Raw genomic sequence first — 18,053 nt, 5'->3', positions numbered from 1 at the left:
AGTATTCTATGCATACTAGCTCATTATGCCTTTCTCTTGCAGGTTTCCCCCTCCCATTTTTCGAGGGGGGGGGGGGGGTGTTACTTCCTCTTTAAAGGGACCTATTTAGAAAATTAAAAACAAACCTTTACAACCCCTTTAAGTTAAGTCATTTTAGGCTGCAACAGGACCATTTAACCAATAGAACTGTTGAGGAGCCACAACGACAACACTAAAGCTCATACAATTTACTTTTTATCTGAAATGCACTGCATATGAACATAAAAAAAAAAAAAAAAAAAAAAAATCCTTGAATAATTCCTTATTGAACCCAATATAACATGGTAAGGAAACGTAAGTTTTTTAATTAATTTTGTTACCTTCCTAAGAAGAACGCCACATAGAAGAGAGATGAAAAGTGAGTAACAAACTGAAATGTGAACACTTTGGAGGTGAAGCTGTTTTCTCTCTCTGTAAAGGTCCGTGGTTTCTCTAAGAAAGAGGAAAAATAGATCAGATGTGTTATTCATCCAATAATGCCCTTTCTTTAATCCCCTGTACAGTATATCAATCTTTATCTGCTTAGTGCTTTCAGTGTAGAATAGGGTTTGCGCTTTATTTTTGCTTTTATGTAATTCTCTGAACATTTTTAAAATAAAAGACCTGTCCTTGCCAAACTCCTTAAAATGCTAGTATGCCTCTAATTTGACTTCCAGTTCTGTAAACTACAGCAGTGACAAAAAATGCCCCACAAAAGCAGAACGTTCGATTTTTTTTTTTTGGGGGGGGGGGGGGGCTCTGTACACAAGCAATCTATAACAAAATGTATCCATATTGCAACTTGGGAAGGAAAGAATACACAAATGTTATGATACTTTTACATAAAATTGTGAAAGAAAGAAGGACATTAACAGAGCTACAGAAAGGGCTTGTATCTATGGGACCTGTGATGGCCATATATATATATATATATATATTTATATATATATATATTTATATATATATATATATATATATATATATATATATATATATATATATATGTATTTACCTAGCAACATTTTGTATATTACTTAACACATCTTATGTGTGAAGTCATTTAGTGATTTTGGGCCAGATTTAGGAATAATTACGGCGGCGTAACGTATCCCCTTTACGTTACGCCGCCGCAATTTTTCGGCGGAAGTGCTTGATTCACAAAGCACTTGCCTGTAAACTTGTGGGGGCGTAGCGTAAAGCCGTCCGACGCAAGCCCGCCTGTAAACTTGCGGGGGCGTAGCGTAAAGCCGTCCGACGCAAGCCCGCCTAATTCAAATGGGCCGTGTACCATTTAAATTAGGCGCGTTCCCGCACCAAACGTTCTGCGCATGCTCCGTTAGGAAATTTCCCGCCGTGCTTTATGCAAAATTACGGCGCCCCGACGTGTTTTTTGAACGGCGACGTGCGTAACGTACTTTCGTATTCCCGGACGTCTTACGCATTTTTTTTTTTGAAATTCGACGCGGGAACAACGGCCATACTTTAACATGGCTGGTCTAAATCTAAGCCATGAAATAGCAGGCTTAAGATTGCGACAGGAAAAACCGACTAGCGACGACGTAAGAGAATGCGACGAACGCGCGTACCTTCGTGGATCGCCATAAACAGCTAATTTGCATACCCAACGCTGGAAAACGATGCAAACTCCACCCAGCGGCCGCCGGAAAATTACACCTACGATCCGAAGGCGTACAAAGCCGTACACCTGTCGGATCTATGCCAAAATCCGTCGTATCTTGGTTTGAGGATTCCAAATCAAGATACGACGCGGCAAATTTGAAAATACGCCGGCGTATCAGTAGATACGCCGACGTATTACTGCTGTGAATCTGGCCCCTAATGTCTGTAATACCAGAAGATTGAAAGGTTTATGGGCATCTTCAGACCTCAGAAGAAACACGTAACCAATAGATCACAGGGGCATATGTCTATAACAACTTTCTCAAACTGTTTTTCTAGAACAGGGTTTCTCAGGGTTCTACGAGAGGTCTCCAAGGGTTCCACTACCCCCACCGCAGTGGATACTTATCTGCCTAACAGTGGTTTTAGTAGCCTCCATGCAAGCTACCTCTATACTGTAAAGCAGGGCTTCTTTACTGGGATTTTTGCAACATTGTTTAAATAAATACATTTTTCACTGAGCACTAGTGGCAAATGTATCTGCATTTTATGTATTATATAGCTCCCAACTGTCCCTGATTTCAAAGGGGCTGTCCCTGATTTCGAGCAATGTCCCTCTGTCCCTCATTTTGGTCTGATCTATAGAGTTGTATATAAAATGCACTTTTTATCTATGAAAAAGTGTTTTCCAGCCCTAAACCTTTCATCTGATTTCTACATTTCTGCATTTGTAAGTTCCAAAAGCCAATATAAAGGAATAGTAGTAGTAAAAAAAAAAAAGCACTTGTGGTTTTGACCAATCTTGTTTTTTTTGTACAATTCCCCTTTAAGGGAGCGTGGCAAGGGGTGTGTCCTATGCATGCATACTTTTGCTGACAGGTGTCCCTCATTCCCATCCCAAAAAGTTGGGAGGTATGTGTATTACCATACCTACAACTGACTGATCACGTCAATGTGTCATGACATGTATATCAGAATATTATTCTCCGAGACCTGAACATTGTTTTAAGGGTTCCGTGAGAATAACAAAGTTAAGAATTGCTGATCTAGATGTTGCTAGGGGTTCCTTGAGCATTAGCAAATAGATCGCCAAGTTACACTCACCAACCAATATTAGGGCCAGAATTTTCCACCGACATCAAATTGTGGAAGTCAGTAATCACCAATGTAAAGGGCACTATACTGACCACCAATGGAAGGGGGCAGTTTTCCACTGATTCCCAATTTAAGGGGCACGTCTCCACTTACCACTAGGGGTGCAACGGATCACAGTTGATCCGTGATCCGAACGGGTCACCTCCTTCGGATCGGAACACACTGTGATCCGCGGATTGCCACGGCTCCCGAGCTAGGCCGAAGCCGCGGCCTTTCCTAAGGTTACGGTGGCGGCTTCCGGAGCTAGGCCGAAGCCGCAGCCTTTCCTAATGTTATGGCCGCCGCTTTGACCTACCTTGGCCTAGCTCCGGAGCCGCCGCCGTAACATTAGGAAAGGCCGCGGCTTCGGCCTAGTTCCGGAGCCGCGGCCATCTTGGTACACCCGGCGGCGGCCCTCTGTTTACACCCACAGAGGAGGAGCCCGCACTCGTGGGACACACCGCTCGTCTGTCGGTACTAGCTGGGGGGGGGGGGGGGGTCACTGTACTGAGAGGAGGGGGGTCACTGTACTGAGAGGAGGGGAGGTCACTGTACTGAGAGGAGGGGAGGTCACTGTACTGAGAGGAGGGGAGGTCACTGTACTGAGAGGAGGGGAGGTCACTGTACTGAGAGGAGGGGAGGTCACTGTACTGAGAGGAGGGGGGTCACTGTACTGAGAGAAGGGGGGTCACTGTACTGAGAGAAGGGGGGTCACTGTACTGAGATGAGGGGGGGGTCACTGTACTGAGAGGAGGGGGGGGTCACTGTACTGAGAGGAGGGGGGGTCTCTGTTCTAAGAGGAGGGTTTTTTTTTTTACACTAACCATTGCTAAGGGTTGTTGAGTTAGGGGAGGAGTACTGTGCATAAATAACAAGTCTTGGAGACTCTAGCCGGTTGGAGAACCATTATGACTTTATTTGTTTATGATATAAATCTAGTTTTATATCATTCACTAATAAAGTCATAATGTTTCTCCAAATAGGTGGAGTTTCCAAGACTATTTATTCATGCACAGTGTTCATCAAATATCTCCACAATCTTTTACACACTTAAAGTGACTCACTCTGAGTGCCCTCCATGGGTTGAGATGCAACAGACCTACTCAACATTAACAAATTGTAGCGCTATCTCATGTACACTATACTAACCAACTCTGACCTCAAGGGTGCGTTTCTCTATTGACCGCCAGTGTAATGCCACGTACACACGATCCGAATATTGTACGAAAAATGTCGTCTGAGAAAGAATCGTCCGATAATCGGATTGTTAGTACAGGGCTTGCCGTGAGCTGATCATGACAGTTCATCCGATATTATTTATCGCACATACGCGAAAATTTTCCTCGTACGATTTTCGCTTGGTCAGTACAGTTGTTCGAAAATACAACACAAATACATTACAACACATGACATCGCTTCCGATTTTTTTTCTGTCGTACAAGAATTTGTGAGTTTAGCAACCTATTCATTCTCTACTTGCGACTAGTAAACGGAAAAAGTCGGACGATCTGTCGTCCGATTTTCGGATCGTGTGTACGGGGCATAAGGAGCATTTCTCTACTGATCAAAAGTGTAGCTGACCAACTTTCATTGTCTATGTGGCTTTTCTCTGTTATTTTTTTTTTCACTTCATAATTATTAGTTAATATCTGTTTTTGGGGCATAGATCAAGGTGTCGTTATATAGTTCTAAGTGGGAAATCAAAACTTTGTGTATGACATATTTTTTGTTATCTTTACATTTTCTTTAAAGCGGAGTTCCGGCCACAATTTCACTTTTTAAATATAAATACCCCTGTAATACACAAGCTTAATGTATTCTAGTAAAGTAAGTCTGTAAACTAAGGTCCGTTTTGTTAGGTTGTTACAGCATTTATAACTTTATAAAATAGAAATTGACTGGGGCCATCTTAAGTGTGGGCATCATGAAGCCAGACTGTATGACTTCCTGGATTTCAGCCTTGCAGATCTCGCACGTGCTCAGTGCTGCACAAGCAGTGTCAGATCAGGTTTCAGCACCTGTGCTGTCCAAGTCACGTGATTCTTTGAGACTAGGGAGTGCACAGACTCCTGGAAAGTTACACCCACTACATTCCCAGGAGTCTGTGCAGTGTAGGTTAGGAAGCTTAACCACTTACCCCCCGGACCATATTGCTGCCCAAAGACCAGAGTACTTTTTGCGATTCGGGACTGCGTCGCTTTAACAGACAATTGCGCGGTCGTGCGACGTGGCTCCCAAACAAAATTGGCGTCCTTTTTTTCCCACAAATAGAGCTTTCTTTTGGTGGTATTTGATCACCTCTGCGTTTTTTATTTTTTGCGCTATAAACAAAAATAGAGCGACAATTTTGAAAAAAATGAATATTTTTTACTTTTTGCTGTAATAAATATCCCCCAAAAATATATAAAAAAACATTTTTTTTCCTCAGTTTAGGCCGATACGTATTCTTCTACATATTTTTCGTAAAAAAAATCGCAATAAGCGTTTATTGATTGGTTTGCGCAAAAGTTATAGCGTTTACAAAATAGGGGGTATTTTTATGGCATTTTTATTAATATTTATTTTACTAGTAATGGCGGCGATCAGCGATTTTTTTTTCGGTATTGCGACATTATGGCGGACACTTCGGACATTTTTGACACATTTTTGGGACCATTGGCATTTTTATAGCGATCAGTGCTATAAAAATGCATTAGATTACTATAAAAATGCCACTGGCAGTGAAGGGGTTAACACTAGGGGGCGGGGAAGGGGTTAAGTATGCCTGGGTGTGTTCTTACTGTGGGGGGGGGGGGTGGCCTCACTAGGGGAAACACTGATTTTCTGTTCATACATTGTATGAACAGAAAATCAGCATTTCCCCTGCTGACAGGAACGAGAGCTGTGTGTTTACACACACAGCTCCCGTTCCCCGCTCTGTACCGAGCGATCGCGTGTGCCCGGCGGCGATCGCGCCCGCCGGGCACACGCACGGGAGTCGGGGGCGAGCGGGGAGCGCGCGCGCGCGCGCCTCCGGCGGCGCGCACGCGCCCCCTAGTGGCGGCTATACGATAGGACGTATAGCTACGGGCTCTCGCCCAGGAGAGCCGACCTGCCGCCGTATAATGACGGTGCGCGGTCGGCTAGTGGTTAAGCACCTAGGTGCAGGAAGTGGGAAGATTAACTATTCTGCCTAGCAACAACACTTTGAAGGCATCTAAAAAAAAAAATAATAATTCGTAAAGGACTAATGACATTTTTTTAAAACTACTGATGTAATGTTATATTTATGGGTGGAACTCCACTTTAACTTACTTATCCCACTAATGTACCTAGCTAGACCTGTGGATTTAATGAATTTTAGCAGGGGTTCTCCAAGTCCTCAAACATTATTTCAAGAAAGTTGCGAAAGGTGGTCTAATGACAGGAGTGAGCTTTTTCACTCAGTATCCTTTTGTACTTCCAGTATGACGCTGACATTGAGTTATCTTACACCAGGGATCCTCAAACTACGGCCCTCCAGCTGTTTTAGAACTACACATCCCATGAGGCCTTGTAATGCACTGACATTCACAGACATGACTAGGCATGATGGGAATTGTAGTTCCTGAACAACTGGAGGGCCGTAGTTTGAAGACCCATGTCTTACACCCACATCCACACTTCTGCAGAGAGATTATACATAGCCATGCACAGGCTTGTCTCCTTCACCCATCACTTATTACAATATAAAAGAGTGACTCACCCAGATTACACAAATAAGTAGACACAATACGATTCACCTGCACAGAGAAATGAATACGCCTGATAAATAATATGCTATGCTAACAACTTTAACAAATGCAGAATTCATATAATGTGTTCTCTGGTTCGGTTTTGTAAAGAGAGACTCCAGGAACAAGTCAAATCAATCAGTAGAGTTAATGCAATCTAGCAATTATTAACCACTTTGCTAAAGTCAAAGCCTTCTAAATGTATCATTACCGAGCGACAGTCGTCAACTCTAGCACTGTATTGATTGACAGTAGGAGTCAAGCTATGGGCAATAGCCATTGGGCTGACTCACTATACATGTTTATTTAGGACTGTCTCTAGATTATAACTTCTTATGTTGTTCACTGTGATCTATGTAAAAAATTGACAATAAACACTTTTTCAACTCTAAATGCATCATTAATATGAATTGATATAATCAACTGTAATCTGATTCAGCAAAAAATACTGGCAACTGTAATGGTTAAAAATATATGTAATTATTAGTGTAAATAATTATTTCAGTTTTGGGCTTGCTGAGCACTATCCAAGCAGCAGTGTCTTAAACACTTTTTTTGCCATGTTTTCTAGCGACCATGCAAATGCGCTAGCTCTGTTCACATCCAGTGCCGCAGTGGCTAGGTATATGTACACTAGGAAGCAGCACCGGATTAAGGAGCATCATGGGCCTGGTGCTGAGAATTTTGTTGGGCCTTTTTATGGAAATAAAATGAAAATGTAAACAAAATAAATGAGAGAATAGGCAATACAAAACATACAGGGCCAGATTCACAGACAAATACGTTGCGCAGCGGCGGCGTAACGTATCCCATTTACGTTACACTGCCGCAAGTTTACAGCGTAAGTGCCTGATTCACAAAGCTCTTACCTGAAAACTTGCGGCGGTATAACGTAAATCCGCTCGGCACAAGCCCGCCTAATTCAAATGGGGCGGGCACCATTTAAATTAGGCGCGTTCCCGCGCCGAACGTTCTGCGCATGCTCCGTGTTAAAATTTCCCGACGTGCTTTGCGCGAAATTACGGCGCCCCGACGTTTTTTTTTAACGTGACGTGCGTTAAGGCGTTTCGTATTCCCGGATGTCTTGCGCAAAAAAAAAAAAAATTCGAAATTCGACGCGGGAACGAAGGCCATACTTTAACATGGCTGATCTAAAGATAAGCCATGTTAAAGCAGGTGTAACTTTGCGACGGGAAAAACCGACGAGCGTCGACGTACGAGATTACGACGAACGCGCAGAACTTTGTGGATCGCCGTAACTAGTCATTTGCATATTCTACGCCGACCGCAATGGAATCGCCACCTAGCGGCCGGCCTAGAATTGCATCCTAAGATCCGACGGTGTAAGTCAATTACACCTGTCAGATCTTAGGGCTATCTATGCGTTACTGATTCTATGAATCAGCCACATAGTTAGGACGGGCGGATCACAGAGATACGACGGCGTATCAGGAGATACGCCGTCGTATCTCTTCTGTGAATCTGGCCCTTAGTGCTTAGAGACACTGCTGCACTTAGTGAAGCAGTATCTTGGTTCAAACAAACTACCGCGTTTCCCCAATATAAGCCCTACCCCAAAAATAAGCCCTAGTTTTAAATGCTTGTAAAATCCTATAATCCACTCTATTTCTGGAGTATATAAAAACATACAATGTGTGTGCTTCTGTAATATAATTGTGCCAAATACCTTTGGAGTGCCCCCCCCCCCTCTGCAGTGCTCAGAGCAGGGAAGAGCACTCCGGTGGGTCACAGAAGTACAGAGAGGCGCTATAACGAAGGTATTTGGCACATTTATATTGCAGAAACACACATTATGCATTATATATTACTGTACTTGAGTAGATTATAGGATTTTACAAGCATTTTAACTCCGTTCACACTGGGAATTCCTGACAGGCCCTAGACATGGTAAAACCTACCCCGAAAATAAGCCCTACTGTGTCTTTTGTTGCCAAAATTAAGACCCAGGCTTATTTTTGGGGAAACACGGTAAAGTGACATGAAACATGGACATCAGCTTTAAGACTGGTGGGGACACCAGGTTGACAAAAGTGGAAACAACGAATAACGTAAAAAAATTTGCTTGAAACGGTGGCAGATAAGGCATTATTTTGTTAATTTTCAATGTATGGTTTACATACACTTTAAGCAAGCAAATATAACAAGTAAGGATTATGATTATATATGCTCAGAAGCACACATGTTCTATAGGAGTAATTCTCCACCCAAATATTTAATGTAAAGAAGCACAAAGGAGCATATATGTTTTATTTTGTCATCAACCCATTACATTTCCATAGTACTTTTGGACCGACCTTGTTTTCCAACAAGAGAACTTTTGGTAGAAGCGATCATGCTGGGCTTAGAAGAGCCCGTCACTAGTCAAGGGGCATGAAGGTAAATTAGATATCAAGCTGTTATCAAGGCAACTGACTAGTTAGTATGCATTATAATATTTTATTAAACTGTATCTGGAGCAACAGTCAACACAGATGTCCATACAATAATAATAATATACTGCGACAGTGTCCTGTATCATTTAAACACTGAGGAGACTCACCTTGGTCATGATGACAATGGTAAGGTAATGAAGTACAGCTCCAGACATAACTGCCGCTGTAGTAGCATGTTCCTTAAGTAAGTCCCAAGAAGATCGCATAAAGGCCACAGTCACCACCACACGGTACACAACCAGTGCCTGTGCTATACCAATTAATATGGCAATCTACCAGGTAAATATGTTAAAGAGAGTGATGGTTAGATAAGCTGTAATAAAACAATTAAAAATTATATCATATATATATATATATATATATATATATATATATATATATATATATATATATATATATATATATAGATAGATAGATAGATAGATAGATAGATAGATAGAGATACAGAACAATGTATTGAAATTCCGTACCATAACAGCCACTCCCAGTAATACCAAAGTGGAGCGCAGGTAAGAATGTTGGTGTTTTTGGATCTGACAATCTGGATTATTAATCAGCTCCAGCGCAAGCTCCTCCTGCAAAGAATACATAATGATCAATGTACATATACTAGACCCTATGGAAAGACACACACCGTGAACACACAGTTAAAGTTTTCTATACATGAAGTATAGCAAGGCTATGCGGTCAAGTTATTTTTGAAATGCACTACAGTTTATGATAACCCTTAATGAAAACACAAACCCATTTTTTCTTCCATTTTCTATTGATGGCTTTATTTTCTTGCAAGTATTGCACAACGCAGAAACCAGGAGAAGTAGAACACCTTAGCAGTGGTGGTGCGTCCATAGTGGGCGCAGGAGCGCCGCCCCTCTCTCCTGCACCCATCACTCAATAGATAGATTCATGCATGGTTACCCAGCGGGTGCACAGGCTGTGCGTTCCCTGGTTAAACAATGCTGTGTTAGGGAGTCGCTTCACTAACACTGACCCGCCTCTCAACCAATCAGGTGCACCGGGTCTGGTTACCGGTCATCTGATTGGCTGAAGCGACAACGAGGGCAGGAGAAGGACAGAGGGAACGTGGAGAGGACAGCGCTGACCCGAGAAAGGCAAGTGCCTAGCTGGGGGGAACTGGCGGCATTTGGGGGGAAAACTGGCTGTATTTAGGGGGGGGGAACTGGCTGTATTTAATGGGCCCAGTGACTGCGTTTAATGGGCACAGTGGCTGCGTTTAATGGGCACAGTGGTGGCAATGTTTTTTTTTTTTTTCAGTTTGTTTGCGCCCCCTCAAAAATTTTCAGCACCAGCCGCCACTACACCTTAGTATCTATAGCAAACAGAAAAGTGTATTGTCTTTCCATGTGGTACTCAAAAAAGTATACCTCATCCTCATCCCAGCTGTACAGGTTCCACCAGAAGACATCTCTTGCCCTCTGCCTCTTCCACAGTTCTAAGAACACAGTAGCTGAAAAAGACATTAGAAGGTTGCAAGTCATTTTTTTAGATAAAAGTATTTCAATTAATACATGTATTTAAACAATAAATGTAGTACCTAGATATACAACCTACCTAAGATTTAGCAAATTCAAACAAAAATCAAGAAAATAGTAAAGAAATATCTACAGTACCTTGAAAAAGTATTCACACCTCTTGAAATTTTTCCAAATTTTGTCAAATGTTACAACCAATAACAAAATGTATTTTATTGGGATTTTATGTGACAGACGTGGCACATAATTGTGAAGTGGAAGGAAAATGATAATTTGGATTTCATTTTTTTTTTTAAATAACTAAAATCTAGTGGAACCAATTACCTTCATAAATCACCCAATTAGTAAATCGAGTCCACCTGTGTGTAATTTAATCTCAGTACAAATACAGCTGTTCTGTGAAGCCCTCAGGTTTATTCGAGAATCTTAGTGAACAAAAGCCATGGAACACACCAGACAGGTCCGCGACAAAGTTGTGGAGAGGTTTAACCACTTCCATACCAAGCGAATTCCAGCACTCCTTTCCTACATGTAAAAATCGTAATTTTTTTTTTGCTAGAAAATTACGTAGAACCCCCAAATTTTCTACAGTATATTTATTTTTTAGCAGACACCATAGGGAATAAAATTGCGGTCATTGCAACTTTTTATGTCACACGGTATTTGCGCAGTACATTTTTTAAATGCAATTAAACGCAAAAACTAAAAAGTAAAAGATATCCCAATTTTTTTGTATAATGCGATAGATGTTACGCCGAGTAAATCAATACCTCACATGCCACACTTTAAAATTGCACACACTCGTATGGCGCCAAACTTTGGTACTTAAAAAAAAAATCTCTAAAGGCGACACTTTACATTTTTTTTTTACAGGTTACATGTTTAGAGTTATAGAGGAGATCTTGGGCTAATATTGCTCTCGCGCCAACGTTCGCAGTGATACTTCACATGTGTGGTTTGAAGGTTTACATATGCGGGCGCAATCTACGTATGCGTTCGCTTTTGCGCAAGAGCTCATGGGGATGCTTAAAACATCTCACAAAGCACTTTTCAATCCATCATCCGAAAAAAAAAAAGTATGGCACAACCATGGGCGTCTGCCGAAATGTTTCCGAAAAAGGGGGGGGGGCACGCTTCGGCAGCGGGGTACACAGTCGCATTTTACCCTTTCATCAACTGCTAGTGGGGGTTAAAAGCGACCCCCCCACGTTAAAATGTAAAAACCCCCCACTGTGCCCCCTGCATCTTTTAATATCTCTTTGTCCCTACTGTGTACCCCCTCTCCACAACTGCACCTCTGGACCCCTTTACATTACACATCACCCTGCATCACTGGACCCCTTTACATTACACAACCCCCCACAGCACAGACCCCCCCCATTTAACACAGACAGACCCCCCCTCATTCAGCACAGATCCCCCTCATTAAGCACAGATGGACCCCCTATAAACACAGGGGGTTTAGTTTGCTCTGTTTCGCGGTGCACTCACTGCATTGTTTGTGTGTGTCTCAAGCAGCTGGAGAGAGAATAATGCCGGGCCGTGAAATGCACAGTGAAGTGGAGCTCGCGGGCCGCGTGCGGGAACAGAGATACACCGCACAAGCCACGCCGCCGCCACCCGTCAGTGGAGCCACACGCTATGTCACCTGCCCACGAGCTGCCCGCTCCCTCGTCAGCCCGCCCAGCTGCCCGCAGCCCGGCCCACTCGCTCTCACCCGCCCACCGTGCGCTATTAGTCGTGCACCCCACAAATCTGGCCTTTATGGAAAAGTGGCAAGAAGAAAGCCATTGTTGAAAGGAAGCCATAAGAAGTCCCATTTGCAGTTTTCAAGAAGCCATGTGGGGGACACAGCAAATGTGGAAGAAGGTGCTCTGGTCAGATGAGACCACAATTTAACTTTTTGGCCTAAAAGCAAAATGCTATGTGTGGTGGAAAACTAACACTGCACATCACCCTGAACACACCATCCCCACTGTGAAACATAGTGGTGGCAGCATCATGTTGTGGGGATGCTTTTCTTCAGCAGGGACAGGGAAGCTGGTCAGAGTTGATGGAAAGATGGATAGAGCTAAACACAGGGCAATCTTAGAAGAAAACCTGTGAGTCTGCAAAAGACTGGGGCGAAGGTTCACCTTCCAGCAGGACAGCGACCCTAAACATACAGCCAGAGATACAATGGAATGGTTTAGATCAAAGCATATTCATGTGTGAGGCCCCATACACACGATAGAATTTATCCGCAGATACGGTTCAGCGGACCGTATCCGCGGATAAATCCTCTCTAAGATTTCAGAGGATTTCAATGCGATGGCGTGTACACACCATCGCATTGAAATCCGCGCTGAAATCCTCTGCCGATGACGTGTCGCGCCGTCGCCGCTATTATGACGCGGCGACGGGCGCGACGCTGTCATATAAGGAATTCCACGCATGCGTCAAGTCATTACGACGCGTGCGGGGAATCCCTTTAGACGGATGGATCCGGTAAGTCTGTACAGACGAGCGGATCCATCCGTTGGAATGGATTCCAGCAGATGGATTTGTTGAGCATGTCAGCAAATATCCATCTGCTGGAAATCCATCCCAGGGGAGATTTATCTGCGGATAAATATCCCACGGAGTGTACACACCATAGAATCTATCCGCTGAAACCCGTTTGCACGGATTTATCTGCGGATAGATTCTATGGTGTGTATGGGGCCTTAGAATGGCCCAAAGTCCAGACCTAAATCCAAATGAGAATCTGTGGCAAGACTTGAAAATTGCTGTCCACAGATGCTCTCCATCCAATCTGACAGAGCTTGAGCTATTTTGCAACGAAGAATGGGCAAAAATGTCACTCTTTAGATGTGAAAAGCTGGTGAGACATCCCCAAAAAGATTTGCAGCTGTAATTGCAGTTAAAAGGGGATCCTACAAAGTATTGACTCACTCGGGGGAGCTGAATACAAATGCACACCACATTATTTGTTCAAAACCATTTATCATTTTCCTTCCACTTCACAATTATGTGCCACTTAGTGTTGGTCTATCACATAAAATACATTTACCCTTTTGGTTGTAACATAACAAAAATGTGGAAAAATTTCACGGGGTATGAATACTTTTTCAAGGCAATATTGAGTTGGCCGACCCTTTGCAACTATAAAAGCTTCAACTCTTCTGGAAAGGCCGTCCACAAGGTTTAGGAGTGCGTTTATGGGAATGTTTGACCATTCTTCCAGAAGCACATTTTTTAGGTCAGGCACCAATGTTGGACGAGAAGGCCTGGCTCTGCTCTAATCTATCCCAAATATGTTCATTCGGCTCATCCATGTCTTTAAAATAGATGTATATATTTGTTATACTTACCCCAGACTGCCATAAACATTGCAAAGAATACTGTGCCTTCATTGTCAAATAAATGTGTCACCTGTAGGAGGAAAAACTTGGTCAGAAAAAATAAAATAAAAAAATAAATAAAACATACAGTAATACCTTAGATAACGAGCATAATTAGTTCTAGAAGAATGCTTGTAATCCAAAGCACTCGTATATCAAAGCGAGTCAGGGGAGGTGACAAAACATGTTTAACTCCACCAGGAAAAAATGGTAAACTTAGAGGGTGTTCTTATTTATGTACTAGTTGTGTAAGGTATGTGCAGTAATTAAACGGTGCTCTCCATCTGAAGCCTAGTTACATCATACCAGACAAATTCCTCTTTTTTCGGTTTCAAATATTTTATTGAATTTTATAATTATCACCAAAATTCCATTAACAGAGCATATACAATAATATAATATAAATAGATATTCCATTAACAGAACATGTACAATAGTATAGTAGAAAAAGGCGTAATCATTCAGGAAAGTAACCCTTCTAAATGTAAATGAAAATAGATAACCTAGCGGATTGTAGGATAAGATTATGAAACATGAAGTGTCATAATCATAGCTTCATGGCAGCTATTTGATGACAAGTAATTGAGAACTGAAGTTAATTGAAATATAATATAATCATCTCATCTATGAAGAGAATAGAATTGAATGAACAGGTCAATATTTTTTCACTTGAAACTAATTGTCAGTTTTCGAATGAAACTTTCTTCCCCAGAAATAACAAGAATGGGTTGGAGACCATGCTTTTGTGCTTTTATAGGTCAGTGCATTATAAAAAAACTCTCCAGATTTATTTTAATTTATTATTTTTATATAATAAATTAAAACTCATATTAGGTTAAGCTGCAAAGCATGCATAATGAAGATTAACAATAGAATATGGTAACAATACATATCGATCTGATTTCAAGAATTCATGCAGAGAGCAGACTGTAAGAGAGGTGGAAGAAATAAATTATTACAGAAAAAAAAAGGGGGGGGGGAGACAAGTTCACCAAACGTGATATTTATCCAATGTGTTTTAGGGGAAGACTGGGCTAGGAGCAGTCCTAAAAATATATGTTGGGTCTTGGGACCGAGTGTAAATATATCACCACTCAGTCCAAGCTGAATCTGCAGTTAGTAACACCTGGAGAGCAGTGCCGGGAAAAGGTAATCTAGAGCCAAGGGTGACTATGTCAAATTGCACGTTCCCCCTCTGCCCCCCTCAAGATGTTATTGTCAGCATTATATGTCAGCGAAAATCCCGTCCCATCAAAAAAAAAAAAAAAAAAAAAAAAAGGGGAGGACAAATCAGCACGCTCACCCCCCCTCCTCCCAGTACAAATCCCTCCTCTCCCCTTATGCCCCCAGCACAAATAACGCTACCCCCCAACAAAAATCCAAGTGAACACTAATTGACATGCTCTCCCCAGTGCAAATCTCCCCCCCCCCCAGCTCAAAGCCTATCTTTCCCCATATGCCCCTAGCACAAATACTATCCCCCAGAAAAAATAAAAATAAAAATTCCCCCTCCTAGCACAAATCCTCTACCCCTCAAATGTCTTTTCCATCCCCCTCCCAAACACAGATTCCCCGAAATCACCACTCCTAGCACATCTCCCTAAATGTACCCTCTTAGAATAAGTCTTATCCCCTGCTGCCCCTCAAATTCCCCTTCTCAACACAAATCCCCCCCCAATCTCCTTGTTGTGCCCCCCCCCCACCTAACATGATAACGCAGTGCCCAGGGCAGCCACCCCTTGTCCCGGCCCTGCTGGAGAGTGTTATATAGCTACATCTCCATTCAGATCAGAACATCTTGAAAAGGGAAGTCTTTCAGCACCAACTTCCTTTTTGGCTCTGAGATGACATATGACCAAATGCCAACAGCTGCAAAAGAAGCCGATCTTTGAAGATGTGGATCTGTATCTACCATGACATTTTTATTTGTCCCCCAGGCCAAAAGGATCCCAGTCCCTCCAAGAATCCCATGCTTGTCTTAGCTTTGGATCTTACCTTTGCATATGTGCAGGTATCTGACAAGGGCCAGTAGGGGCAATTTTGATCACAGAGCGGACACATCAAGGTTGTGTTTGCTTTGCAGATCTCCTGGCTAAAGAGAAAACATAACAGCATTTGGATACATTCGATTTCACAAATAAATTACAATTTTACACTGAACAGATGATGTAGGCAGCAAGCTAATTCAATTGCTTAGAATAAACATTTCCTAAGGATATACTGTATGGAGGCTGCCACTGTGATCACTTAAAAAATGATAGTCACCTGGCTGTAACGCTAAAGCTGACCATATCATGAGCAAATTTTGTCTGGTTGCTGATGAACCAGCTAAAATTCAAGCAACTGTCGGCATCCCCCTGCCCAATATCCTTTGGCCTAAAAAACTAGGAGCTTGGCAGCCATTGTTTAGGCATTCTGACAGCTGCGGGTGCCAATAGTCAGCAAAGAAAGATTCCACCAGGGGGGTAGGGGAATTGATAGGGAAATCCTACAATAAATGGCCAGCTTAATTATATGCCTTGAATACTTGGTGTTACTGACCTGGAACAAATGCGTACATGGGGAGAAAAGAAAGGGAAGCTCCTATCAACTAATGTTTGCTCGGTTTGTGCATTCAATTCTCTGAATCAAGGTGATCAGCATAACAGCCAGGCAAATAGCATTTGCAGAATGAGAATGTGTGCTTTTAAAAAAAATAAATAAATCTACTGAGCTGGCCAGAACTAATTCTTGAGGGAGTCTATTCCACATTTTCACAACTCTTACTCTAACAAAGCCTTTCCATATGTGGAGGCTTAATCCCTTTTCCTACCGATGTAGAGAGTGCCCCCTTGTCCTCTGTAATGACCTTAAAATGAATGATGCTAAACCAAGTTCACTATATAGACCGCCTATATATTTATAGATGGTGATCATATCCCCCCTCATCACCTCTTCTCAAGAAAAAGTAAATTCAGTTCAGCTACCGTATTTTCCGGCGTATAAGACGACCTTTTACACCGTAATTGAACAGCAGCAGCCCGATGGATATCAGCCCGCCGGGTGCTCTGTAAAGCTGTATGTATTCTGTATATGCGCTGCTCAGCCAATCCTGGTGGGCGATGCACTCTGTTGATGACTAGAGCCTGCTCGGATTGGAGTAACAACCTCTGCCAATCCGAGCAGGCTATATTATGTAGCCTGCTTGGATTGGCAGAGGTTGTTACTCCAATCTGCGGCCCCTTCGTTTTTGAGTAACACATTACTACCGCACAAGAGGGTTGTCTTATACAGTGAGTAGAGCACAAAACCAACGTTTTAAGCTGAATATTAGAGGGCCGTCTTATATGCCCAGCTGCCTTATACGCCGGCAAATACGATAATCTTTTCTCATAGCCGAGCTCCTCCATGCCTCTTATAAGTTTGGTTGCCCTTCTCTGCACTTTCTCCAGTTTCCCTATATCCTTTTGTGGACTGGTGCCTCTGTTTTAAAGACCCACTGAAAATAAAGAGTCGGTTTCGTATGATAGAGAATATACAGACCTTGCTGTAGGACACCAGTGCGTACCTTATTTGGCTGCTATTGAAATGCATAAATCCATAAAAAAATACCGCCATTCCAACAAGAGCTGCGGGAAAAAGCATGAGGGTGTACCATCCAAGCCATGCAAAGTAGAGGGCCACCTTCTCTCCAAAATATTCTCTGTAGGAAGAATTATAAAACATAGCCAAAATTAGTAATTGAAGTTATGGTCTGATCAATAAGTTTAGAAGCTAGAACCCAAATAGATAAAAAAATGCCCTCAAATTCAATCCAGTTATGCATTTAACATAGTGCCTTATTCAGTCTATTGTATTGGAATCCTGGAGTCCTTCAAGAGAATGTTGAAGGTGCCTTAAAAGCAGTTGTAAACCGCTAAATAATAATAAAAAAACAAACACACACAACCCTGCATCGCATACTAGCACGTTAAGAAATACTTACTCAACAATAAAGCCATTCCAGCGGTGCAGGCCCACTCAAGGCTGACATTTCTTCTGGGTTTGCGGGCACCAACCATGTCGCTTCTGGTGACTGACCAGCAGCAATAGTGGAGATTGACGAGTTGTCTGTCTTTACAGAACACCGGCAGCGTGTACAATACGGTACACCAAAAATGAGCACCCATTGTCAGTCTGTCTGATACTAACCAAGAAGATGTCTGCCTCCAAGGCATCGAC

At 42.4% G+C, this 18,053-nt stretch overlaps 1 protein-coding gene across 2 annotated transcripts in view; it reads right to left on the bottom strand.

Annotated features, from left to right (window-relative positions):
- ANO9 (anoctamin 9) overlaps positions 1-18,053 on the bottom strand; it is an 84,218-nt gene that overhangs the window by 19,882 nt on the left and 46,283 nt on the right. For both annotated transcript variants that reach the window (XM_040328478.1, XM_040328479.1), the window contains exons 8-15: positions 17,401-17,535; positions 15,849-15,945; positions 13,824-13,884; positions 10,363-10,445; positions 9,448-9,552; positions 9,085-9,249; positions 6,497-6,533; positions 360-471 (exon numbers count right to left, since the gene is read on the bottom strand). In XM_040328478.1, the coding sequence (XP_040184412.1) occupies positions 360-471; positions 6,497-6,533; positions 9,085-9,249; positions 9,448-9,552; positions 10,363-10,445; positions 13,824-13,884; positions 15,849-15,945; positions 17,401-17,535 (795 nt within the window). The remainder of the gene's footprint in view (positions 1-359; positions 472-6,496; positions 6,534-9,084; positions 9,250-9,447; positions 9,553-10,362; positions 10,446-13,823; positions 13,885-15,848; positions 15,946-17,400; positions 17,536-18,053) is intronic.

This window comes from Rana temporaria, chromosome 11 (assembly GCF_905171775.1).
Source record: "Rana temporaria chromosome 11, aRanTem1.1, whole genome shotgun sequence".
In the NCBI taxonomy this organism is placed as follows: domain Eukaryota; kingdom Metazoa; phylum Chordata; class Amphibia; order Anura; family Ranidae; genus Rana; species Rana temporaria.
The sequence above is the reverse complement of the archived record's forward strand: the minus strand, read 5'-3'. Positions and strand labels throughout refer to the sequence as shown.